This window comes from Myxocyprinus asiaticus, chromosome 16 (genome assembly GCF_019703515.2).
Source record: "Myxocyprinus asiaticus isolate MX2 ecotype Aquarium Trade chromosome 16, UBuf_Myxa_2, whole genome shotgun sequence".
In the NCBI taxonomy this organism is placed as follows: domain Eukaryota; kingdom Metazoa; phylum Chordata; class Actinopteri; order Cypriniformes; family Catostomidae; genus Myxocyprinus; species Myxocyprinus asiaticus.
Window position 1 is genome coordinate 10,067,245 of NC_059359.1, and position 27,167 is coordinate 10,094,411.

The 27,167-nt window shown below is 38.9% G+C and overlaps 1 protein-coding gene across 1 annotated transcript in view; it reads left to right on the top strand.

Annotated features, from left to right (window-relative positions):
- Positions 1–519: 519 nt before the first annotated feature.
- The window catches only part of si:dkey-199f5.8 (beta-1,4-galactosyltransferase 3), a 38,524-nt gene continuing 11,876 nt past the window's right edge, over positions 520–27,167 (top strand). Inside the window, exons 1-3 of the mRNA XM_051721953.1 lie at positions 520–723; positions 24,417–25,587; positions 26,595–26,830. Of these exons, the coding sequence (XP_051577913.1) occupies positions 25,329–25,587; positions 26,595–26,830 (495 nt within the window). The 5' untranslated portion in view covers positions 520–723; positions 24,417–25,328. The remainder of the gene's footprint in view (positions 724–24,416; positions 25,588–26,594; positions 26,831–27,167) is intronic.

The following is a 27,167-nucleotide window of genomic DNA, read 5'->3' on the forward strand; positions in this document are numbered from 1 at the left end:
CTCACCATTAGCCAGATTTGTGTTTGTTTGTTTTTGTTTTTTTTAAAGAAAAGGAGGGAAAAGTCAAAATTAATTTTTGTAGAGCCAACATTATGCCACAAATGCTGTCGATTGAGCTTAACATATTAAACCCGGAATATTCCTTTAAATTTGACTTTGTTTACTCGTCCTTTGTAACTGAAAAGAATGAAAAGGGACCTCGAGCTCCAGTTTGACATTCAAGTCCATGATCAAACGGTCTTTTTCATATTTTGCTGTCACTGTCACATGTAGATTATTTAAATACCACATGACTGAGATCAACATTGTCAACCAAGAAATCAATGATTCATCGCATTGACAAAACTCATATTAATGTTTTAAAGGATTAAATTAGAATATATGACAGAGCCAAGTCATCTGACACCGTAAACGTTTACAAATTTATTTTCTTTGCATGGAGAAAAAAAAATCCCCCCATGTTCACACCATTATGATGTATGAAACTTGAGCGGCTCACTTGTGGAAAAAAAGCAGAAGAGTAGACACCCGGTAGGCGCGCACACGCGCTCAGCACAGCGCAGGCAACGTGAGCGCGCATCACTTCCTGTGCATGCTGGGCGATTTCAACTCCGTCAGGACAACCGTGAGGGGTGGGGGGGAGAAAGTCGAAGTCATAAAAAATAGGGAGAAGTAACGGAATACCCGAGAAAATAGTCCACCAAACTGATCGAGATTAATCGGGTAAGTTCTAAAGTGTCTTTTCGAAATGTTTTCTCGTCCACTGGAATTTGTTGAGGTGTAATTTTCCCACCTTTTTGAGGGTTAGTGAGTGTTGTGAGGAGCCCCAGTTGTGCTAGCCTGCTGTAGCTAACAGCACTGGCTGTATGTGACGACAGGCGGCTCAGCATCGTTTCCTCCCAAGTTAAGGACTACAACAAATCCCCATGTTTGTGGTGTAACGGCTTTTTAAAGTGTTATATGCGCTCTAATGACTCACATAGCATCAGTAAAGCCAGCCTCAGCAGCTATAGTGTGATATTACAGCCAGTGTTTGATGTGACAACAGCTTTGGCTGTTTCTACAGAATTTATTTGTATAGTATTTATCCTGATAATAATCATGTCTGTCAGATGTATATGTTATTTACACAGACACTGGGATCTGGAAGAAAAATAAAAACTGTTTACTGACTTTTGCAAATGTAAGTGATTTGATTTGATGTAATACATATGCACAATTCCACCTTAATTTACATCATTTACCTTTATTTGTGGACAGAATAAGGTATGAAGTACAGTATTGTTTTAACCTTTGTGCGACCTTCTGGACCATTTTTGTCTTTTTAATTGTAGTTTTTTTTTCCTATCAGTTTGGCCGTGTTAATGTCAACGGCATACATTTAGCCAAAGGTGTGTATTTTTGGTTGAATTTTGATATTTCTACCTCAGTTCCTAAAATACATCTATAATACACTGTGTACACTAAATAGTTACACTCAGGACCTTAAGGACAAAAATGTCCCCATTGAAACCCATTAAAACGGCAATATGTGATAACAGTGCCATTAAAGTCTAAAATCATGAATTGTTTGATATTATGCTTTCATTCCGGATCCCTGGCTTCAAAATTTAAATTTGTATTGTTTCCTACCAAATGGTGCCATTTTTCCTCATGGAGCAAATACATGCTTTTTCCCTATTTTCTATTTGCTGTATTATAGAGCACTGCAGGCCAATTAAATAAATGATGCAGCTGAAATTGTGTGGGTGTGTTGGTATGGATGTCAGAGTGTGTTTTGTATGTGTGTATTGAGAAATTTGTGTGTGTGTGTGTGTGTAAAAAAAAAAAAACAACAGTGGCATAAACAAACTGGTATTTAAAGGGTTAAAATCCTGAAAATGAATGAATATTTGGTAGTTATGATCAGAACTGATGTTGGTTAAAAAATGTAACTAATTGAAAGTGGAAAATAATATGAATATATAATATTATTATGGCAGGTTGTTTACGTGGACATTTTTGTCCTCTAAAAACTTCTGAGTAACTATTTTAATTTGACGCAAAAGGTTTAAATGTTACTTTGTACCATTTGTAAATCATTGCCATGTTATTTAAATGTTATTTTAGTAGTTAACCGTGGTTGTTTAGTAAAATATCTTGAGTTTACTCGGTACTGGTTTCTTTCCTTCAGGCAATTCAGTCTGTTATTTGTTTTCTCAACGTTGCACAACGTAATATCACACAGCTGCAATGAAAGGCAAAATAACAGGTTTTACAATTCAGTTTGGATAAACATCAATACCTTTTAATAAAAAAGAATTGCTGAAACACTTCTATTGCTGATGTAACAGGGAAGTACGTATTATACTATCAGTACCGATGATCAGGACTGGTTTTACCACTGACATGCAAATTCATCAGATTTGCAATCTGTAAAGGTTTGTCATAACTAATGGCTGCCGCTCTGCATTTGCCAGAACAGTTTAAGTTAGTTTCTCAGTGAAAAAAGTTAAATGTGGCTGTTTAAAAACTTTTATCGAAAGCTTCATGAGAAAGCATGAAGAATGCAAGATCTTTGAACATGAAGAGAAGAGTTGATATACAGTATAATGCGATAACAAGGCTGAGGGATTTGCGCTGCTTTTGAGGTGATTTATGAACTGCATAAGGATCAAACAGAATTTCAGCCTTGCAGTGTGATTTGTTAATTTAGACTATTTTCATCATTCATGTTTAATTTGATTAGTCTAGAATGCAAAAAAGTGGGGGCTCTGGGTAGCTCAGTGAGTATTGATGCTGACTTCCACCCCTGGAGTCACGAGTTCGAATCCAGGGTGTGCAGAGTGACTCCAGCCAGGTCTCCTAAGCAACCAAATTGGCCCAGTTGCTAGGGAGGGTAGAGTCACATGGGGTAACCTCCTCGTGGTCACGATTAGTGGTTCTCACTCTCAATGGGGCACTTGGTAATTTGTGCGTGGATCGCGGAGGGTAGCATGAGTCTCCGCGGGTGTCATGCACAACGAGCCACGTGATAAGATGCGCAGATTGACGGTCTCAGAAGCGGAGGCAACTGAGATTTGTCCTCCGCCACTCGGATTGAGGTGAGTAGCCACGCCACCATGAGGACCTACTAAGTATTGGGCATTCCAAATTGAGGAGAAAAGGGGATAAAAAGAAAGAAAAGGAAAAAAGTGGTAGTGACTGCTGATTGCTGGTGTCTAATTTTTGCACAGCTATCCTGGATAATGAATTGCTGTGCTTTGTTTTCCTGTGTGAGACTCTTTTTAATGGATTCAATGTTTTTGATCCCCCAGGATCTTATCACTTGGTTACAGATCCAAGCAGCAGGTTGTCTTGCTTGCACTCAGGGCTTTGCTGTCCCCGTAGTTTTGTGGTGTAGAAACTGCAAAGTACAAAATGGGTCAGTTGAGGTGTGGTTTTACATCAGCGCTCTCATTTCAGACCATCAAGGTTGAAGAAAGTATGTCAGTTGAGAGTTAATTTCTACTTTTTGTTATTAACAATTTTTATTGATTCCAGTGACAGATTAAATAAACATGACAGGAAATATGGAATCAAATTATATGAACTTAAACCCTTCCCTCCAAACCCCCCCCCCCCCAAAACCCGACACAAACACACACCACAGTGGTCTGATAGTAAATTAATAATGACACTTAAATAAACAAAAATTAATAAAAACATTTAGAAGGAAAAAAAAACCCAATAAGAATGCACACACACATTTAACATTGCCTGTCTCCCTCCACTGTCTCCTCCCGAGAGCCCTCCAAAAAAAACAAAATTTCAACCTTTTAAAGTGCTCGCAGGAAAGTGTGCACAACGCCTGCATTTCCTGGTCTGATTATAACATACTATTTGTCAAAGTTGGGGTTCCCACAGTCAAGGAAAACCTTGTAAATTGGTTTGAAAATGGTAAATTTACGATTGTAAGGCCTTAAAGACACGGAACTTATCATTTTATAAAAGGCATGGAAATTTATAATGATTATGGGTCAGTGACGTGACCCTCCTTGTTTTGTTCAGATCTGTTACATTTAAAAATATATATATTACAAATGCAATTCACACAAAATAATTAGGCTACTTGAACACCTGATGAACATTACTGAGTTCAAAGTCATTTTGATATTTTTTCAGGAGCTTCAAAATAAAAAAATGTCATGTGGTTTAACTGTCATTAACCGTTAAATGCATACATCTTTAGTGACCCGGGATCTCAATACACCCCCTGTACCTTATCCATTTTTTGGAGTTGCGCCTAGAGGTAGACCGATATATCGCTTTTACAGATTAATCAGTGCCGATAGTTGGTTTTTGGAACTAGCAGTTATTGGCAAAAATCTATGCCTATAGTTTATTTTTTCCTGTGTTTTTTTCCCCTCGTCAATAAACCTCCTCTGGCGAAACATGTACGTATAAACTCTTCATCTGGTGAATGTATAGCCTGTAAAAAGCGTAATTTGGTAAATGCATGCATACACCGATTAGACACAACATTAAAACCACCTGCCTAATATTGTGTAGGTCCCTCTCGTGCTGCCAAAACAGCGCCAACCCGCATCTCAGAATAGCATTCTGAGAATATATTCTTCTCACCACAATTGTACAGAGCGGTTATGAGTTACCGTAGACTTTGTTAGTTCGAACCAGTCTGGCCATTCTCTGTTGACCTCTCTCATCAACAAGGCGTTTCCATCAGCATAACTGCCACTCACTGGATGTTTTTTGTTTTTGGCACCATTCTGAGTAAATTCTAGAGACTGTTGTGTGTGAAAATCCCAGGAGATCAGCAGTTACAGAAATACTCAAACCAGCCCATCTGGAACCAGTAATCATCCATGCGATTATCTAATCAGCCAATCTTGTGGCAGCAGTGCAGTGCATAAAATCATGCAAATATGGGCCAGGAGCTTCAGTTAATGTTCACATCAGCCATCAAAATGGGGACAAAAATGTGATCTCAGTGATTTGGACCGTGGCATGATTGTTGGTGCCAGATGGGCTGGTTTGAGTATTGTCTCCGTGGCAACCACGCTCGACCCGCCACGCGCCCCACCGAGAACGAACCACATTGTAGCGACCACGAGGAGGTTACCCCATGTGACTCTACCCTACCTAGCAACCGGGCCAATTTGGTTGCTTAGGAGGCCTGGCTGGAGTCACTGAGCACACCCTGGGATTCGAACTAGCGAACTCCAGGGGTGGTAGCCAGCGTATTTTACCACCGAGCTACCCAGGCCCCCTCTTTGTTTATTTCAAGAGAAATTAGTACTATATTCATACAAATAAATGCTATATCACATTGATTTTGTTTGCAACAATGGTGAAAAGGTGGCGCTGTTGTGCCAGTGATTGACTTGATTTACATTTGACATTGCTATTTGAAGAAGAAACAACATAAAAGTAAACTATAGCAAGTACAACACATGAACAGTATAATATGACTATTGCCATTTGGGTGTATTACTGAAATTCTATAAATTACTAAATCATTATGTGAGTTGTGCATCTATTTAGACTCAAAAAGTGCCTGAAAAAATACTTGTGTAGATTATGTGTATCTTATGTGTTATGTGCAGCCCAATATGTTTTGCGTCTCATGAAATTTCAGTGTGAAAGTAATGAATCCTGTTCTAGGTTTTTGCATTTTCTCTTTGATAAATGAAAAATAAAGCATCAAATTTTATTCTATTATTTTCTAATTGTCTTGAAAATATTTAGAAAATTTGACACGGTCTAGTCATTTTTTTAGATCCATTTGTGCTGGGTCTCTTTAAATGCCATTATATAAATAAACGGGCATTTAAAGTGTTAAAATCTTGAAAATGAATGAATATTTGGTAGTTATGATCAGGACTGATGTTGGTTAAAAAAAAAAAAAAATGAATATATAATATTATTATGGCAGGTTGTTTACGTGGACATTTTTGTCCTCTAAGAACTTCTGAGTAACTATTTTAATTTGACGCAAAAGGGTTAAATGTTACTTTGTACCATTTGTAAATCATTGCCATGTTATTTAAATGTTATTTTAGTAGTTAACCGTGGTTGTTTAGTAAAATATCTTGAGTTTACTCGGTACTGGTTTCTTTCCTTCAGGCAGTTCAGTCTGTTATTTGTTTTCTCAACGTTGCACAACGTAATATCACACAGCTGCAAGGAAAGGCAAAATAACAGGTTTTACAATTCAGTTTGGATAAACATCAATACCTTTTAATAAAAAAGAATTGCTGAAACACTTCTATTCCTGATTTATGTAAGAGGGAAGTACGTATTATACTATCAGTACCGATGATCAGGACTGGTTTTACCACTGACGTGCAAATTTTTTTTTGCAATCTGTAAAGGTTTGTCATAACTAATGGCTGCCGCTCTGCATTTGCCAGAACAGTTTAAGTTAGTTTCTCAGTGAAAAAAGTTAAATGTGGCTGTTTAAAAACTTTTATCGAAAGCTTCATGAGAAAGCATGAAGAATGCAAGATCTTTGAACATGAAGAGAAGAGTTGATATACAGTATACTGCGATAACAAGGCTGAGGGATTTGCGCTGCTTTTGAGGTGATTTATGAACCGCATAAGGATCAAACAGAATTTCAGCCTTGCAGTGTGATTTGTTAATTTAGACTATTTTCATCATTCATGTTTAATTTGATTAGTCTAGAATGCATTTAGAAAAGGAAAAAGTGGTAGTTACTGCTGATTGCTGGTGTCTACTTTGTGCACAGCTATTCCTGATAAAGAATTGCTGTGCTTTGTTTTCCTGTGTGATACTCTTTATAATGGGTTCGAAGTTTTTGGTCCCCCAGGATCTTATCGCTTGGTTACAGGTCCAAGCAGCAGGTTGTCTTGCTTGCACTCAGGGCTTTGCTGTCCCCGTAGTTTTGTGGTGTAGAAACTGCAAAGTACAAAATGGGTCAGTTGAGGTGTGTTTTCTAAAGACACGAATATGTAAAGGCGGGCGTACACGGTAGGGATGGGTATGAGTACTCAGCAATGATCGATCATGAAAACGATGATCGATAGTGATCATGCACGATGTGACTTTTCACTTAATTCGAAATCCAGTGACAATTACCTGACAACTAAACACAAACGTGTCAAAGAGGGAGCTTATTTTTAATTTTGTTCCAAGTTAGATGTCCGATATAAAGTGTCATTCCGTTGCACTTTCCCCAGTTGAAAGATGGAAATATGTGGTAGTGTACAGCAGGCGAGTGTTTCAAACAGCTAGACAGAGCGCAGCTAAATGGAACACAATGCAGCATCTTCAAAACTGAACTTCAACTTAACACGCATATTAAAACCTGATGGTTATGGCGTCTCCTGTTATTTGAAAATAGACGGTTCAGACAGTCACTAAAAAAACTGCCGCACGCTTACTAAGATTACTATGGTAACCTGAAGGGACAGACAGATGCGCGTTGTGCACATCCTTTTGAATCTTCACATAATGACAAAATATGATGCATTATATTTTGATTATGCAATCTTTTGTACATTTTATAACAGCCTATAATAATGAATAGACGATACATTGGAACAACAAGACGCAATGCAGCAGCTATAGACATTTGTCAGACATGTTATTATATATACAGTTATGAACATGTAATTGCCCCTCAAGTACTTGAGTATTAATCCGAGTTCTCGAGTAGACAAAATGACCATCCATAGTACATGGTGCTATTTTCGGCTGTTGTGCGAGCTCCCGACCTATTCTTTTTTTTTTTTTTGTTGGGAGAGATCGCGTGGAAATCGTTGGTGCTTGTATGGTTGCGGCTCGCATCGTGTGAGAGGAATTACGAGCAGAGCCAAGCAGCTTACGAGCTGCTCATGACCTCGTGATAATTTTTGAAACTGTCTAAAAAATTTGGCCGCTGTCAGCTTGAATTCGTGAGGTGTTTGCGGTTGAACGAGCCAATTTACCGATCTACCTGAAGTTGACCAATCAGGAGAAGGTGTTACAACTCACACGATCAATGAAAACTGAGTGTTCATGAAGCTTTTACACATTTGGAGAAAATGGTCATGTTAAAACTGTTTTCCCATATTATTCTCAAACACATCACTGGGAAGGATTCTACAGAAACGCCATGCTGTTCTCTGCTTTTCAAACAAATCGTTTGCCATACAGATTGCGCTAGAAAACAATCTTAAATTTCCATTATGGTCTATTTTTATTCGTCATACTTGCATTCGTTTCAGTTCTAGGGCTTAATTTAGGGGGATATAGCATCTATATATATATATATATATACTGTATATTGGATATAGCATAATTGTATATGCATACGATAGTGGATGTGTGATGGATTTTTTTTTAACTCCCCAAGCGTGTGTATGGTGACACCAAGGACTTCTAGGTTGAAAGCTCTACCTGTCAATCAACCGCTGCACTAAAACAAGATTTTTTAACTTTGCTATGTGCAGCTTTAAAGCGCATTTACATGGACAAGACATCACGGATCTAATTCAGAATGTCTGCTATCAGCATGCAAGCCGTGACACAGATGAGAAGCACATAGCCTACATCTAAAGCTGAATAGTTCAGGTAGCCTACTCTACTAAAATAACTCAGAATTCTGCAATAAATGTCATATTTGTGCTTAAATTAAATCCAGTTATAACCGACTGAACCGGTGCATGAGTTTTCCACACTTTCTTTTTAATCTTGTACATTTTGTGCACTTTATTATCATGCAGTAACAAATTGCTCTTTTGTGAGTGCAATCATTTAAGATTTTTGACTGTGTAGGAACACTGTTGTCAGATTTAGTCATTTTAAAAAGTCTATATTCGAGGTTCTTGAGGCATTTTTAATGTATAGTCATATTAAAAAGTCTATATTCGAGGTTCTTGAGGCATTTTTAATGTTTACACTACATCATTTGGCTCATCATTAACACTGATGAGCCAAAACATTATGGGCACTCACAGGTGAAGCGAATAACTATGATCATCTCCTAAAAAGGCCACATATCAAGGTCTGGGTAGATTAGATTAGATGGTAAGCGAGCGATCCGTTCTTATAGTCAACGTGTTGAATGCAGAAGAAATGGGCAGGTGTAAAGACCTGAGCAACTTTGACAAGGGCCAAATTGTTATGGCCAGATGACTTGGTTAGAGCATCTCTGAAACGGCAAGGGTTGTGGGGTGCTCCCGGTCAGCAGTGGTGAGTACCTACTGAGGAGGGACAAACCACAGTCCGGCGACAGGGTGTTGGGCTCCCAAGGCTCATCAATGCATGAGGGCAACAAAGGCTATCCTGTCTGGTTCGAACCGACAGAAGTTATACTGTGGCACAAGTTACAGAAAATGTTAATGATGGTTACGGGAGGAAAGTGTAACAACACAGTGGATCGTACCCTGCTGCGTATGGGGCTACCGTAGACCGGTCAGAGTGCCCATGATAACCCCTGTCCACCGTCAAAAGCGCCTACAATTGGCACGCGAGTGTTGGAACTGGACTTTGGAGCAGTGGAAGATGGTTGCCTGGTCCGATGAATCCCGTTTTTTATTTTACATCAAGTGGACAGCCGTGTACGTTTGTGCCGTTTACTTGGGGAAGTGATGGCACCAGGTTGCACTGTAGAAAGAGGACAAGCTGGTGGAGGGAGTGTGATGCGCTGGGCAATTTTCTGCTGGGAAACCCTGGGTCCGGCCATTCATGTGGATATCAATTTGACACTTGCCACCTACTTAAACATCATTGCAGACCAGGTAAAACCCTTCATGGCAATGGTATTACCTGATGGCAGTGGCCTCTTTCAGCAGGGAAATGCATCCTGTCACACTGCACATATTGTTCGGGAATGGTTTGAGGACATGACGAAGAGTAAAATTCTATGAATTCATTTAATTAGTTTATTTCAATGATAAAATGTAATTTAACTTTAAAACTCAGAATTCAGGAAAAATAAAAGGAAAAACATGGAATTTGGGGAAAAATCAAACTGAATTTGATTTCATAGGGCCCTACATCATTCAAACACAATATTTCTAAGTTACCAATGCCATTGAAGAAATACACTGTGCACAGTTATCCAGGATTAATTTAATCAATGAATGAAAGTGTCCATTAACGGCCAATAACTTTTTTTTTTTTTTTTTTCAGGAATACATAATATTTTTTAACTTTTTTCTTAAGTTAGATATTAAGAAGAAAATGGTAGTTAAGAAGAATTTTCTTAAGAACATTTTGTAAATCCGGCCCCTGTTCTTATGTTTATTGTTTCACTTGATTATCAGATCCAGGTGTACCGACTCATGTGAATGTATCCAAGTTGATCAAAATTGGTCATTGTTGTCATTAGATGAAAGGTTTGCAGTTCACTGATAAGATAAGCAACACGTAGATCAGGACAAACCTAATGGAAGAAAAGAGTTAGTCTTTAGTACTAAATGCTATGCTGCATTTAAACATGTCGTTAGGACAGTCACGATTATGAAATTTGGCTGACGATTAATTGTCAAACAAATAATTGCGATTATTTGTCTGTTGTCTGTTTTAGGGCTATGATGATTAATTGTCATATAATTGTATTATTATTTCTTATTATTATTCATATTTCTTGTGTGCTTTTTTCTGCATGTGTACTTCGTACACCTTAAGAAGTCATTTTTACACTTAACTTGAAACAGAAAAATAAAATAATAAAATAGGGATATGTGATTTCCTGTTAAGGCTTTAAAAACTTACGAATGACATGAAAAATAATGTTTTAAATATCAAAATATTTCTAAATACTTATGTCTCTCTTTTTGGTCAACTTTAGTTTTTGAACTCATATATTTTACATTATATATTTTATTTAAAAAAATATGTATGTATAAATTATTATACTTATATAATACTTTGTTATATTATGCAGTAGTAAAATATTTCTGTCCTAATTTCTTCACTTTCACATGTTATTTTAATGCTCTGATTAAACCCATGAGCCCTTGTTTCTCATGAAACAAAACCTTGGAGATTTTGTTTCATCATCTCATCACTCCACAGAAATAAAGTGTGCGTCTCCTCCTCAGTGTCACTGTGTGTATATGAACCAGGAACATTTGCCATTACACGATCGTTTAAAGGGAAACCGGAGCATTTGCGTTCACTATCACAGTTTATACATGTTCGTTTATATTTTATCTATTTAAAAAGCAATTTTTTATGATAGTATTTTACACTTGTGAAAGGCATTGTTTCCAAGTGAATCTTTAGAAGCAGCCTCAGTAAGCTGTGTAATAAAGTTCCTGGTACTGTTGCTGCAGGCACAAACTAGCCTAAATCCTTTGCACGAAAGAATGTCACCTTTAACTAATACCACATGCCCTCTCTGGTCAGGATATTGATATTTTTTCTTCAATGTATTTGACCCAATAACCCGTACAAACTTTTCTTGGTTCACAATATTATTAATCATAAAGGACAATCCCATTTTTTGTATGACGCATTAAGTTTGCTACTTTCCAGATTTGGCAAGCCTAGCATTTACTCTCCCTTTAGGTTACATAGATATTATATAAATGGCCCAGTCCTTAAAATGTGGCTCCTTTGCCTGTAGTTGCTTTAAAGTGCATGGGGCTCACAGGCCCATTTGTACGCATGAAATTGTGAAACCATTTGTCCCCAGCTGCGCCATTGTAAACAATCTCCAACAAAATCCAACAGTTACTCTGTACTTTTATATTGTATTTATCATGCGTTTTAGATTTAAGTATTAATCAGGACGTCTTTGTCACCCAGAACTGTTTAATGCCTTTTGTGTGCCACATCCATTTGATGTTTATTCCTCCATTTGTATAAAGTATTAACTAACATGTGTGGTTTTAAGGTGTGGCTAACCCACTGAAGCTTGTTTGTTTGATTATTTTAGACTTTTGTTTGTGCTTCTCTACTAAATGGATATTCAAAACCAATTCGTACCTCTTTGACATGATAAATGCCTTTTGTAGCATTGTTTTAAAAGTCACACTGTGGTAAACTGCGATTTACGGTACAGATGGTGTGTATTTGAGTGATCTTGTAGGCTTTGGAGAGTCATGGTTTGCTATACTTGGACAGATGTTGGTGGATTGGCTGATAGATTGACCAATGACCTCATGTGACAGTAAAGCAGGAGAACGAGGGATTGTTTTCTCTTAAGATTTGACTGACAGCAGGCAGCAAGATCCAGGGAATCCAGCCCTCACAAAGCTCTTCTCTTCTTCTACTGCTCTTATAATCTAACACATGCAATCCAGATGCTCTGCAACTCCAGCCAACATTTCTCTGCCATCATTCATCTTGCTGAGTTGGCTAAGAATTCTTAAGGTTTGAATCTTCTCATCTTTTTATTCACTCTTTTACTTATAAATACAATGATTACGGTCTTTTAAAGGCCCAATGCACCTTCTGTTGTTCAGCATGTTGCTCAGTAATTGTCGGGGAATGTTCCTAAACAGATCGTTATAGTGCAAAAATACATTTTCCTGTATTTTTAACGTTTGTGCGCAAAGAATTTGTGGTCGACAGTTATGCGATGTTTAATGCTAATGCCAATACCAATGATCAAACAAGATTTACACAGAATTGTCTTATGACATCTAAACATTTACTATAGCACATGACTTGTAATGCAATACATTTTAACATTAGCATTACATAACCAACAACATTTAGAAGCTTGTTCGAGCATGATTAAATTGTGTTGGAGCTCAACTAGACCAATTGAAGTGAAGCATTGCACTTGCAGTGCAATGTACCGGGGTACGGGTTCTGAAAAGCTTGAGTCGACACGAGCTGAAAGTGTCATAGAAGCACCACAGAATGATGTGGTTGCTTTAGTGTCATTTGGGTTTTTATAGACACTATTGGTTAGGTTTAGGGTAGGAGGTTGTTTTTGCTAACAAAAAACCTGATAGAGCATTAACCTTCATTTGCTTTTTATGACTCCATTGGTATGGTTTTATGGTTAGATAAATGTTTTCCATCCATCCATTTTCTTAACCGCTTAGTCCATTTAAAGTCGCGGTGGCAGTAGGGTGAGCAGAGAGGCCCAGACATCCCTGTCTCCTGCAACTTCCTCCAGCTCATCTCAGAGGATCCCCAGCCACTCCCAGGCCAACTGGGAGATATAATCTCTCCAGCGGGTCCTGGGCTGACCTCGGGGTCTTGTCCCAGTTGGCCATGCCTGCAACACCTCCAGCCGGAGGCGCCCAGGGGTATCCTTACCAGATGCCCAAACCACCTCAACTGGGTCCTCTCAATGCAGAGGAGTAGCGGCTCTACTCTGAGTTCCTCCCGGATGGCCGAACTCCTGACCCTGTCACGAAGAGTTAGTTCCGCCACCCCGCGGAGAAAACTCATTTCAGCCGCTTGTATCCGTGATCCTATTCTTTCGGTTATTACCCAGAGTTCATGAACATAGGTGAGGGTAGGGATGTAGACCGACCGGTAAATAGAGAGCATTGCCTTATGACTCAGCTCCCCCTTCACCACTACAGTCCGGTACAGTGACCGCATTACTGCTGCCGCTGCATGCCATCCTTTTCCATCAGAGAACCATGGACTCAGACTTGGAGATGCTGATCCTCATACCAACCGCTTCACACTCTAAACTGTTCCAGCGCATGCTGGAGGCATCCATGTGATGGTGCCAAAAGGACATCATCATCTGCAAAAAGCAGAGACACACAGAATGTGCCGGCCCCAACATAGAATGCCTTCCTGATCTCGGTTGTGCCTCGATATCCTGTCCATGAAAATCACAAACAGGAGTGGAGACAAGGCACAACCTTGGCGGTGTCCAACACCCACATTGAACGAGCTTGACTTCATGCAGAATATGCGGACACAGCTCTCACTCTGCGTATATAGAGACCGAATGGCCCATAGTAGGCCCCGGCACCCCACACTCCCGAAGCACCTCCCACAGAATTTCTCAGGGAACACGGTCCTAGGCCTTTTTCAAGTCCACAAATCACATGTAGACTGGATTGGCAAACTCCTATGCCCCCTCAATTATCTGTGAAAGGGTGAAAAGCTGGTCCACTGTTCCATGGCCAGGACGGAATCCAAATTGTTCCTCCTCAATCTGAGGTTCAACTATCGGCCAGAGTCTCCTTTCCAGCACCCTGGCATAGACTTTCCCGGGGAGGCTGAGAAGTGTGATACCCTGGTTGTTGGCACACTCTCTCCGGTCCCCTTTCTTAAATATAGGGACCACCACCCTGGTTTGCCAATCCAAAGACACTGTCCCTGAGGTCCATGCAACATTGCAGAGGAGTGTCAGCCATGACAGCCCCACAACATCCAGGGCCGTAAACAGCGGGCGAATCTCATTCACCCCTGGAGCTTTGCCACTGAGGAGCTTCCCAATGACCTCCGTGACTTCTACCAGGGAAATGGACTCTGATACCTTGGAAGCCTCTGGCCCTGCCTCCTGTAAGGGAGGCATATCTTTCGGATTTAGGAGTTCCTCGAAGTGTTCCTTCCACCTCCCAAAAATGTCATCATTTGAGGTCAGAGTTTCTCCACCTTTGCTGAACACAGTTTGAGCGAGGCTCCTCTGAACTCTCCTGAACTGCTGGATGGTTCTCCAGAACCTCTTTAAGGCCAACCAAAAGTCTTTTTCCATGGCCTCCCCAAACTCCTCCCATGCTCTGGACTTTGCTTCTGCAACCGCAGCCGCTGCCACCTTTTTGCCTGTCGGTACCTATCTGCTGAGTCAGGAGTACCCAGATCCAACCAGGCCCTAAAGGCCTCCGTTTTCAGCTTGACGGCTTCCCTCCCCACCGATGTCCACCAGCAGGTTCTTGGGTTGCTACCGTGACTGGCACCAACAAGCTTTTGGCCACAGCTGCGCCTGGCTGCTTCCACAATGGAGGTTTTGATCAGGGTCCATTTGTCCCATTATTTTAACTCTCATCTCGATAAGAACTTCTCCCATGTCCCCCACCTCCTCCAGGACATTTGAGAAGTTCTCACGGAGATGAGAGTTAAAATAATTCTGGACAGGGTCCTCTGCCAGTTGCTCCCAGCACACCCTCGCTATGCGCTTGGGTCTACCAGGTCTGTGAGTCAGTTTTCCCTGCCATCTGATCCAGCTCACCACCAGATGGTGATCTGTTGACAGATCAGCACCTCTCTTCACCCGAGTGTCCAGAATATGTGGCCTCAAGTCAGATGAAACAACTACAAAGTCAATCACCTTTGGCCCAAGGAGCTCTGGTACCAAGTACACGTATGAGCATCCTTGTGTTTGAAAATGGTGTTTATTATGGACAAACCATGACTAGCACAGAAGCCCAATTACATTTCACCATTTCATGTTTAGAACAGGCAGGGTGTTCTTCCCAATCACCCCACTCCAAATTTACCAGTCATTGCCAATGTGAGCATTGAAGTCCCCCAGCAGGATTATGGAGTCTGTAGGTGTGGCCCTATCCAGAACCTCACCCACTCTCTCCAAGAAGTTTGACTACTCTGAACTGCGGTTTGGTGCACAAGCACACCCAACCGTCAAAGTTTTCATCTCTAAGACCTTAAGTCGCATTAAGGTGACCCTCTCATCCACCAGGACAAACTCCAACTGTGAGGCAGCCAGCCGTGGACTTGTAAGTATCCCCACACCCGGCCGGTGCCTCTCACCCTGTGCAACTCCTGAGTAGGTGAGGGACCACCTCTTATCTAGGAGTTTGGTTTCAGAGCCAACACTGTGAGCGGAGGATCCTTTCCCCCCAGTGAAGTTACGTTCCATGTGCCAAGTGCCAGTTTCTGCTGCAAGGGTCCATGAAGCCACGGGCCACCCCGCCCCTTCCTGCTACCTAAAAGGCATAGCACCTGACCCCCATGTTGGACCTTGTGGGTCCACATGGCCTCCCCAAGTTGCCTTTTCGTGCTGAGCTGGCTGGGTTATGTGGGATGCCCAGCCACCAGGCGCTCACCTAGGAACACTATCCCCAGGCCTGGCTCCAGGGGTAGGTCCTGGTGACCCTCTTCCGGGCAGGGTAAATGTTCTCCTTTTACCGTCTTCCATTTGTGGTTTTTTGGATTGTGTTAGTCTGGATCTTCACCCCAGACCTGTTTGCCATGGGAGACCCTACCAGGAGCGTACTGCTCCCGACGATATAGCTCTGAAGATCCCTAGATTACGCAAGCCCTTCTGCCACAACAAGGCTTTGCCCTTTACATCCAGAAAGGGGGTAAATGTTTTCTTTGTTTAAAACTGGATATCCAGTTTGAATGTTTTCTTTGTTTAAAACTGGATATAGCATTAATCTTCAAAAACTCACCTGTTTTTCATCTCATCTGTTTAGGAGAAAATTGAACTTGCTTTCACCACCACACATTGGACAATTCACATTGGAACTGCCAGGATGTGTGTTAGGAATCACATAGTATCATTTTGCAAAAATGTGGCCACAGTCACATAATTTCATTAGATCAGGCTGAAGATATATGTACACAGTTGACTTCATTGGACTCTCTGCTGAGCTATTGGCGAACTAACATAGTGAACTAACACACCTTTTCACTCTTTGGCCTCATGGAAAAGTTAGATGCTAGTGCAGTTCCTGGCTGAATATTCAGTTGAGCTGGACTATCCATGCCTGTTATAGGGCCCTATGAAATCCATAGTTTTTATTTATTTATTTATTTTTTACAAATGATGCTTTATTTTTTCCCAAATTACGTTTTTTCCGTTTTAGACATTTTTTCTGAATTCCGTATTTAAAATTTTAACAAAATTTTATCATGCAGAAAACTGTCCAATCAAATGAAAAACAGAACAATTAATTTAACATACCATTGCATTATTTTTTTTATCAAAAGAAGTGATTCTAAACAGATCTTCACAGCACAATCCAAAACACAACATTGGAGTTATTTTTTTGTCATCACAGTATTAATGAAAGCATTGATGAAAACCTTTATTCAGTACAAAAGCACTTGTGTGTGTGATATTGCTTAGCTTAAATATAATGTCATTACTATTGATATGTTATTTATTATTATTATTATTATTATTTATTATTACTACATTGAATATTACATTTTACTATACAGTAGTAGTATTTTTCAGTCGCAATTTCTTGAATTTTATGTGTCTAGTAAAATTTAGCTTTTATTTTGGTGGAAAACCTAATGAATCACTTTGAGTTTGTATGTTTTTGACAACACCTTCACACCTCTGGAAAAACAGATTGCTATATAGCTTAAATGTGCTTATTAAACCACATAAGGCTGCAATTTAATTATATAAATGTGTAGTCTGCATGTGCTGCATACTTCAAGGTTAATTAGCGCTCTGCTGTCTGTCATCTATTACAAACACAGAGTGCACGTGATGCTTATGATGAGGTGTTATCAGTATATGAGCGGCTGACTTCACACATACGCTTTGAAGCATGCAGTTTATTCAGACTGTATATTTATTTAAACATCAGCCTTTTGTGGTTTAATCATCACACTAGCATGTTTCACAATTCAAATTTGATTAATTGAACATTAATACATTAATTTTATTCATATGTCAAATTCAGTGACATTCCACATTTTATAGTTAATTCCATTTTTATGACTGGTTTTTGCAATTTCCGTCCGTGTTTTCCAAATTCTGGAAATCATAGAACCCTACTGTTAAAAGCGTCAAGCTGTTCTTCACATTTCTCTCTGCAGTACAGATGAACAAAGCCACAAGAGTCACTACGGGCTACACAGAAGGAAGAATCTCTCTCTATATTTATGTTGATGCACGTCATATCTATACAATAGGGATGTGCACGGATAGTCGACATTCAGTTAACTGTTCGATGCACCACTATTTGTATACCAAAATCACTATTTGGTTATTCTACACGTGTAATAGAGGTCTTCAACCCGACCTGAACTCGATGAGTTCCAACAAACTGTTGGGTTTTCCGGCCAGGTCTGGGTCAGTTTTTCAAGTATAGAGTTAGGGACTGTTCAAATGCATCTCGAAACACCTGCACTGTTTTTTTCGTTGTGCTGCATTCTGAAGTAGTTCAGGTTGCATAGATGACTTTTACACCATTAAGCATTATTCCAGGTTGTTTTTCCCAAGTTTCAGCGCTTGATAAACAGTAAGACAGTGGTTTTGTTTTTTTCACTTTTGCTCTGGTGTGCGTATTTACATACAATAATTAGATAAGTTTAATGCCATTTTGTTTTGAACCATTTAAAAATCAAAGCACCTCGAAGAGGGTTTTTAACCGCAGCAGTGTTAACTCTAAGCTCATGACAATACTTGCTTTCGCTGCCTCATGGAAATGTCAACCTAGCTGGGCAGAGTGCATATACAGGCAGTGACAGTTTTATTTTATTTTTTTTACTTTAATGTGAGATTTGATAATTTGAAGATCTATGTATTGTGCTATTTAGGCTCATAGCTCACTGTGCACTTTTTTGCTGCTATTTTGAATAGTGTTTGAGGAAATTCCATTGCAATAAAATTCTTTATTCCCGCGTCCCGACTCACGTCGAAAAACATTTCGTGAAACCTCGCTGTTAACCGAATGTTAAAAACAGTAACCATGCACATCCCTACAATTCATCTGCCCATTCTATTGTGTTTGTAAGTGGGCTATGCCTTTGTGCATATGAATATAATATTAAAGCCCATGGGCACAGTAGATTGAGCCATTTATAGCCTGACGCATAGATGCATGCTCGCTCTGCCATGTGAGGGAATAGAGAGGAAGGAAAAAGATAAAAGATGTGTGTTTGGGGGGGGGGGCTTGTATTTATGTGGCTTGTTCCAGTTCAGTGGCCACAGATTCGCTACGCTTGACTTTGCATTAGTGTCAATTCCCATAAAGCTTTTTTTTTTAAGTGCCTCTACAATGATTATTGAATCTATTCCATTTCAAAGTTACAATTTAACTCATTTGGATTGTAACATGTTGCTTTCTAAACTCAAGCGCTGCACATTAAGGTTATACTTTGAAGTTTTAATCAAAACAGCAGTTATTTTCAACTTCTTTTATGTACCACATTTGGCATGCTGTCGATTACCACAGACAAAAATTTCCCTCAGTGTGTATGAATGAACAGGAAGCTTAGTATTGGAATGTAGCTATAACCACAACCATAATAGGTGTTAGCACAAGACTGTTTCCTTCAAGTCTTTAACTTGTGTACTGTAAACCCTAATGTTGTCATTACTGGAAATATCAAGTTGTCTTAAACATTACTTAAAAATAGGGCTGCAATTAATGATTATTTTGATAATTGACTAACGATTATTAGAACGATTATTCGACTATTCGGGCGATTATTGCAATGATTAATCATTAGCTCTTAACCGACAATTCAGCTTGGGCCTCAACATAAAAGGTTGTATTAAAGTGCTTGCTAACAATAAAGTGGACAAAATCATCTTTTAAAAATATCTCTAAATTACATTCACTGAGATATGAGAATTTTATTTTGGAATTTTTATTAAGTTTAATGTAGTAAAAATATTCACTGAAAATAAATCCTATTGTTATCAAGAGTTTTTGTTTTGTTTTCCATTTAAAGTTATCTAAAAATCCTTAAAACAAGATACATTTACTTGAAGCAACAAATAAGATATTTTGACTTGCTTTCAGAGAATGTAGCTTGAATAAGTGTATTTTGTATATAAGTGTATTTTTTCTCTGGTTCATACTTCTGCCAGTGAAGTAAAGATAAAATATACTCGTATACAAGATATATTCTCTGAAAGCAAGTCTAAATATCTTATATGTTGCTTGTCAGGTAAATGTATCTTGTTATAAGGATTTTTAGATATTTTAAAATATTAAAATATTAAATATTGTATTCAACATTCTCCAATAACATTTTTTTCTTCTGCATTATAGCTCCTAAAGTAAATGTACGTTGGTTTAAAAGTGTTTTAGATATTATTTTGGAAAACAAGCCAAAAAAGACTAATCAAAAACTTATTTTGTTGCAGTGTATAATGGGCTAAGACTACACTCTCTCACCTTTATGTCCACTTCAATCCATCTTAAACTCACAAAAAACAAACTTTCTCTTCTTAATACAGCTTCGTATATCTGATTTTCTAAACGATGAGATACACACCGTGACACATAGAGTATATTATTCAATATGTCATGAGCCATCACGTTATAATCTAGCTGAGCTGTTTTCTTCCTCTCCTCAATCAAACGAGACCTGCAGTGCTGCTCTCGCGCACCATCATTAGAGTTTCATATGATCTCATGTTATGTTAACTGAGATCAAACGACTATTCAACAATGGAAATTGTCAACAATTTTTTATTGTTGACGTTTTGAATGTGCAACTGAAGTACAGGCAGAAAAATAGTTGAAATAAGTTTATTTAATAATTGACCTAGAATACATGTTAATCATCATTATTTGAGCTGTGTTATTGCATGACAAATTTCTTTCCTAAAAAAAGTAATTCATAAAGTCCTTTCAATTAAAATTGTTGAAACAACAACATTTCAACAGCAATTCTGAGTTAAGTCTACTTAACACCAAGTTAAGTGAACTTAATTAAACAAGTTTTGGAGACACCTTTACTGAATTCAAATCATTTAAGTGGAGTCAACATATTAGGGTTTTCAGTGTGCCAAAAAGTAAACCTGGCTCCTTCCGCTTGGTGTCTTTTCTTTTTTCAACATCAAGATTTTAGGTTAAAGGTTAACATTTGAAATGCATTGTATTGTTTAATATTATTCATCTTTTTTCCATTCAGTTTAATGGTCCTGCTGTGACAAATGAAGTTTGTTAAATACAAATTCCATTATGCCTCCCGATTTAAGGCCTCTGTTATTCAAAACTGCTTGTATAATAGTTATACAAGAAAAATGTTGCTTAAAGGAATATTCCTGGTTCGATACAAGTTAAGCTCAATTGACAGCATTTGTTGCATAATGTTGATTAACACAAAAAAAGATTATTGAAAAAGAGCAAAATCTGGGTTACAGTGAGGCACTTAAATTTGAAGTGAATGGGGCCAATTTTTGGAAGGTTTAAAGAAATGTGAAGCTTATAATTTAATAAAAGCACTTACATTAATTCTTCTGTTAAAACTTGTGATTATTTGAGCTGGAAAGTTGTTTAAATTGTCATTTTTACAGTCGTTGTAGGGTTTGTTGACATAGTAATGTTAACAAAGTTGTAAGATTGGCTATAACTAGGGGGCCTGGGTAGCTCATCGAGTATTGACGCTGACTACCACCCCTGGAGTCACGAGTTTGAATCCAGGGTGTGCTGAGTGACTCCAGCCAGGTCTCCTAAGCAACCAAATGGGCCCTGTTGCTAGGGAGGGTAGAGTCACATGGGGAGAACTCCTCTTGGTCGCGATTAGTGGTTCTCGCTCTCAGTGGGGTGCGTGGTAAATTGTGCGTGGATCGCGGAGAGTAGCATGAGCCTCCACATGCTTGGAGTCTCCGTGGTGTCATGTACAATGAGCCACGTAATAAGATGCGTGGATTGTCTGTCTCAGAAGTGGAGGCAAGTGAGACTTGTCCTCCGCCACCCGGATTGAGGTGAGTAACCGTGCCACCACGAGGACCTACTAAATAGTGGGAATTGGGCATTCCAAATTGGGAGAAAAGGGGATAAAATTAAATAAATAAATAAATAAAAATATTGGCTATATCTTACACAGGAAAGCTTAGTAGGTGATTTTATCACACTAAAATCATTTTAACACAGATAATGTTTATGTCTTGTGGCTATACTTTTGAAAATTTTAACTTTTACTGATTGGCCCCATTCACCTCCGTTGTAAGTGCCTCACTGTAACCCAGATTTTTTGGTTTTTTGAAATGAAAAAGAGGGGCAAGTCAAAATTAATTTATGTGGTAATCAGTATTATGCCACAAATGCTGTCGATTGAGTTTAACTTGTCTTGAACCCGGAATATTCTTTTAACATAAGTGTCCTGCAGTGTGACCTCTAATACTGTCTCTGCTTCACTTGTCAACACAGCCCAGTTCAACTGTTGCCAGATTCAATTGACCATGCATGTTTCCACACTCACACTTCGCCTTATCTTCCCTTCACGCAATCCACCAATCCCTGTGCTATTCCCCAGATTAGGATTATTGGCCAGAGAGGCTGTTTTAATGATCTGTAATTGATTTGTAAGCACAGATCTACCAGACTGTGTCAGGCAGATTAAATGAAGCTGGTTGGAAGCTGGAAAAAGTCCCATGTCTCCTTTTCAAGCAAGTGTTCCTGGTGGTGGGACAGAATTCCCAGCAGGAATGATGTGACTTTTGGGACCAAAGCCGTACTCTGGCTTTATCAAGTTCCTGCCATCCTGCTGAGGGTGTTTGCCTCCTTCGTAATGGGCAAGGCCTGTATCTGGGAAGTCAGCCAGATTGGAACCAAGTCTCCATTTCTGTAAAACTGCTACTGTGAATATTCCAATATTTGAATATTCCATGTATATTTTGCCACATGGAGTTCTGGAGAGAGAAAGAAAATGACTTTAGGCATTGAAAAATTTCAGATACATTTTCTTCTAAGGTAAAAGTTGGATGTTTTCTCCAATAGACTATTTGTATGTCTTAGACATGAATTGCTTGTGTGATTTACATCAGTAATCTTCAGACTATCGTTCTTATCATTCTTTTAAACCATGTATTATGTTGTTGTGTATTATGTAAATTCCTCATTATGTAACTAGGGCTGTCAACATGGCTGAAAATCTAAATTCAAAGTTTTCACTTAAATATTACCAAAATTCTAATTTTATTCGAATTGTTACAAAATGCGAATTATAGCCAGCTCATTTTCTCAAATGTTAAGTAAAAAAGTAAAACGAAAAAAAGAATAAACGCTTCCACAGCGTTTTATGTTAACTTGGTGTTATGTGGTAAATAGATGCTAGGGTGCTATTGCGGTACTCAAGATTTAAAAATATCATTAAATATTACCAAAATAAAAAACACAAATAAAATAAAAGTAATGTAAAATTTACATTAAATATTACCAAAATATTTGGTAATATTTATCACAATAAATATGACCAAAATTGTAATTGTATTAATATTTTAAAGACATTATTTCAGTTGGGGGAAAATGTTAAATGTCGAAGTTTTCACTTAAATTTGACAAATTCGAAATATATTAAAATTATTATCAAATAAAAAATATATTTAAATTACATCAAATTTAAGACATTTCATAATAAGAAACGCTTCAATAATGTTTAAGGTCTGTGTAATGTTTAAGGTCTGTTCACAACAAACCGTTTTTTCAGTGCGATTTTTCGTTTCGAACAACCATTTGAACGGGAACAATGGATTCCTATGGCACTATTCAAACCGGGCCCGACAAATCGCCGCCGATAATCCGAAGTTTTTTTTTTTTTGACAGAGAGTGGTCCAGTTATTTTTTATTTTTTTTCAGGCTTTGATGAAAATTGACTGACCAATGAGAAGAGCTTTTTTTTTTCCAGAGTCGCTGCAGCTGTTCAATCTAGGACGTCGGTGGCGAGAATCCACTGGCAAACACCGGCATTGTGTTATATTATCCAGGCATTAATCAAGACATTATATAAAGAGAATATGGTTCGGGAGTCTGTTTGGAATATATTCTTAGCAAAATACATGTGCAAATAAATATGCAACAGAGCTTTTAACTCATCTCACTCACATGAAAAAAAAAAAACAGAGTATATACACCTCAAAGTATACTCCTTTATATACTCCTCTCTAGCACTGACAGCTGGGCAGGGCAGGAGACTGGTATAAATGTTTGTAGAACAGCAAGCAACAGCGTCGCTTACTGTAAAGGGGGTGAAATAGTTTTTTGTTTCATTTTTACAGACTCAGTGTCTTGCAAAATCGTCATGGATTTGGTGTGAACAGGCCTTTAACTTGGTGTTGCATGGTATATTGAGTCCACGGTTATTGCCAATAGTAATATTGCCCAATAGTAGTTGTAATTGGCTGAACTCGGTTGTGAAGCAGCATTTGTGGCCCAGATTCTGCCTCACTGCGGCAACTCTGTGCTGATGTTCCTAACAAGATGCTAAACGGAATGGGACAGAACATTGGGATCTTAAGACACGCTTGTTAAAAATTAACTCCTTTCCTGACACAGCGTTTTTAAACTAATTGATTATGCTATGAAATGCTGATAAGAGAGCAAGACACAATGGCCAAAGAGAATGACCTCCACCTAAGTCATCGTCAGTGCTTGGCACACATTTATAATTTGAATGCACAGTTTTTACATTTGTATGTGCATTTTAGATGAATTTGACTGAATATTGATATTTTAATTTGACAGCCTTGAATATTACCATGTATTGGTGAGGACCTCACCAAAGCCAATCTTTGCATTTGCCACTTGAATTGTTATGGAGTGGAGGCAAATAAACAAACTTAACATATGTAAAGCCACTGCTCTGTGTCATCATGTCTCCCTCTTTGTTTTCAGGCACTGATCCTGTCATTGGACCAACTGGCATTGGAGAGGGTGTTGGACCCTCCCCCTGCCCAGCGACAGAATGGGACAATAGCTGTGGGTGTTGGATATCGTGCCTCCCCCCTCCTCTTAGTTTTCCCCTCCTACATATCCAGGACACATACACACATTCTTTCACATAATACACACCCCATGACCACTCTGGCCCCCACAAGCTATGTCATCCTTTGCTGTGAAGGGGCCATGAGGCTTGTACTGGACTTTTCATGAGTGCTACTGTTAAGGACCCTTGGGGAACAAAACAATCCGTTTCCTTCCAGCAAGCGGACACTTCCTCCTGGTTCCTACTGCTCTGGTGGAGCTTGAAGGAAGCTTGGTAGATCATTAAATCATGAAAACACCAGAGGACCACTGGCAGTTTCCGTTTTGAGTCATATATTAAAAGCCTGAAAGACTACCAGTGAGCAAAGTGAATTGAATTCAACCTGCAACAGGTCTGAGAGTCTGTTGTTGGAGTAAATGATATCTCTCCTTAGTCGCTTCTTCAAACACATCTGAAGTGCCTTGTGCTTCATCGAACTGTTGTTTACATCACAAATATTTACTTAACATATCTGATCCATGTCTTCCAATCCTTGAAAAGAATAATTTGTTTACGTCTCCAAGCTTCATAGTGTCATATCAGTTTAATTTACATAACCGTATACAGTTTATTTTTATTTTTTTATTTTTTTAAGCTTTTATATTAGCTTTTTCTGTTTGCATGGTTCTACAAGTAAGACTGTTGGTCTGAAGTATCTGAGATACAAGGAATGAGACCACCGTAGAGTCCAGTTCCTCATAATTATCAAATTTATACTCTCTCAGACCATTTATCTGACTTTCAAACTTGGTATACTGCTTCCGTGGCTCTGTTCCCTCACCATGTTCACGCTGCAGTCCAAATGGCGCTACCTGATCATGCTCTTGGGCGTCCAGTTGGTAGTCATGGCTATTCTCTCCAGAGAGGGCTACCAGAAAAAGGTGTCGTATTTTTTTCGGATTTTCCGTAAGCCGGATTCTGCGGCGGGAAATGTAGTCGGTGGGCGGAACCACACGGATGTCTACGCCAACCTTTCCCTACTGGGCCCCACTCTGACTAAAGATGACATGCCCTACTGCCCCAAGCAGTCTCCTCTGATTGGTGAGTTTGATAGCTCCCATTGGCATTGTGTTGTCACGTTCCTGATTTTCTCTATTGTGAGTCCATCATCTCAAGTGTGTTTGCCATAATAGGAAGTGCAAGGGAATTCCTTCACTTAGACTTGACTTAAAGCTGAAGTATGTAACTTCTTCAGTGTTAAAATACTTTCTTCTATCCCAGCTTAATATGCAGAGACAACTATAAGTAAGCTATTTAAAAGGTAATTTTCTCAAAAAATTTAAACACTGTGTCTCTGTGGCACTATAAAAATTCCTGTGTATGTTTTTAGCGACCCGCTAAGACCTGCCCCAGCAATGTTACTCGACCAATGGCGTAAGTTGGGGGCAGGACTATTTTGACTGTTTGAACAATTGCAAGCAATGGGCATATTCAGAAAGCTGTTTTGAAAACATATGTTCATTTTACATGCTTCAGCTTTAAAACTGGTGTCTGTTTTAAAGTGAAAATGCAAAGTAGTTATGGATTAGTGCAAATTCAAACAAATTGTGAGGGTGGCAAGTCTATGTGGAAAATCAATCCACCTTTACAATATCACTATTACCAGATTTGCAATACACAATAAGGTACTATAAATACTTTTTACAACCCATTGTTAACAGGACCATGTAACCATTATATCTGGTTTATTTCTAGAACACACAAGTCCAGTCATGGTTTCTGATATCTAGGTGTTTAACTAGAGCAACCGCTTTGCAGCGTGTTAGCCAGCGCTTAACATAGTATAATGTTTTCATCATTTAGGGCTCATAGACTTTCTTTAAAGGGATAGTTGACATTCACTTTCATTGTATGGAAAAAAAATCCAGTGAAAATGAATGGTGTTTCATGGAATAAAGAATGTAATGCGAGTTTGAAACAAATGGTGATTCATATAAAAGGTGACAGAATTAAAAAAAATTCTGGGTGAACTATCTATTTAATAATAGCCTAATTGTTTCTCCTCAGCCAGTAGATGTTCCTGTTCACACTTCTGTTCTTATATCCAGGTGGACCAATCCATGTCACCTTTCCTTCTGGGCTTACGCTTGCCGAGGTGGAGAGAAAGAATCCACTTGTTGTCCGTGGTGGGCGCTATAGGCCACCAAACTGTGAGGCACGCCACCGAACTGCCATAATCATTCCCCATAGAAGTAGAGAGCATCACCTCAAGTTCCTCCTCTACTATCTGCATCCCTTTCTTCAGCGTCAGCAGCTCAACTATGGCATCTATATCATTCACCAGGTGCATTGCCTTCATTTACATTTGTGGCATTTAACAGAGTGCCTCTCTACAAAAAGTGCTTTAGCTTGTCATGGACGACTGCCACGGTCAGCAGTATGCAATTCAGGAAGTTATTTGCTGGGAAACAAATTCTACTTGTACAAATACAAACGTTTTCCATGCCTTTTGAAAATCCTTGTTCCCATTCGTACTAATGGCTGGTGAATTGAGAATTTATCATTAACAAATATTTCTAACCGACAGCAAAATGTTATTTTGCATCTATTAAAACATTGTCCCTATGACAAAGCAATTATTTTGCCTGCAGCATTGTGTAAACAATATCTCAGTGAAATGG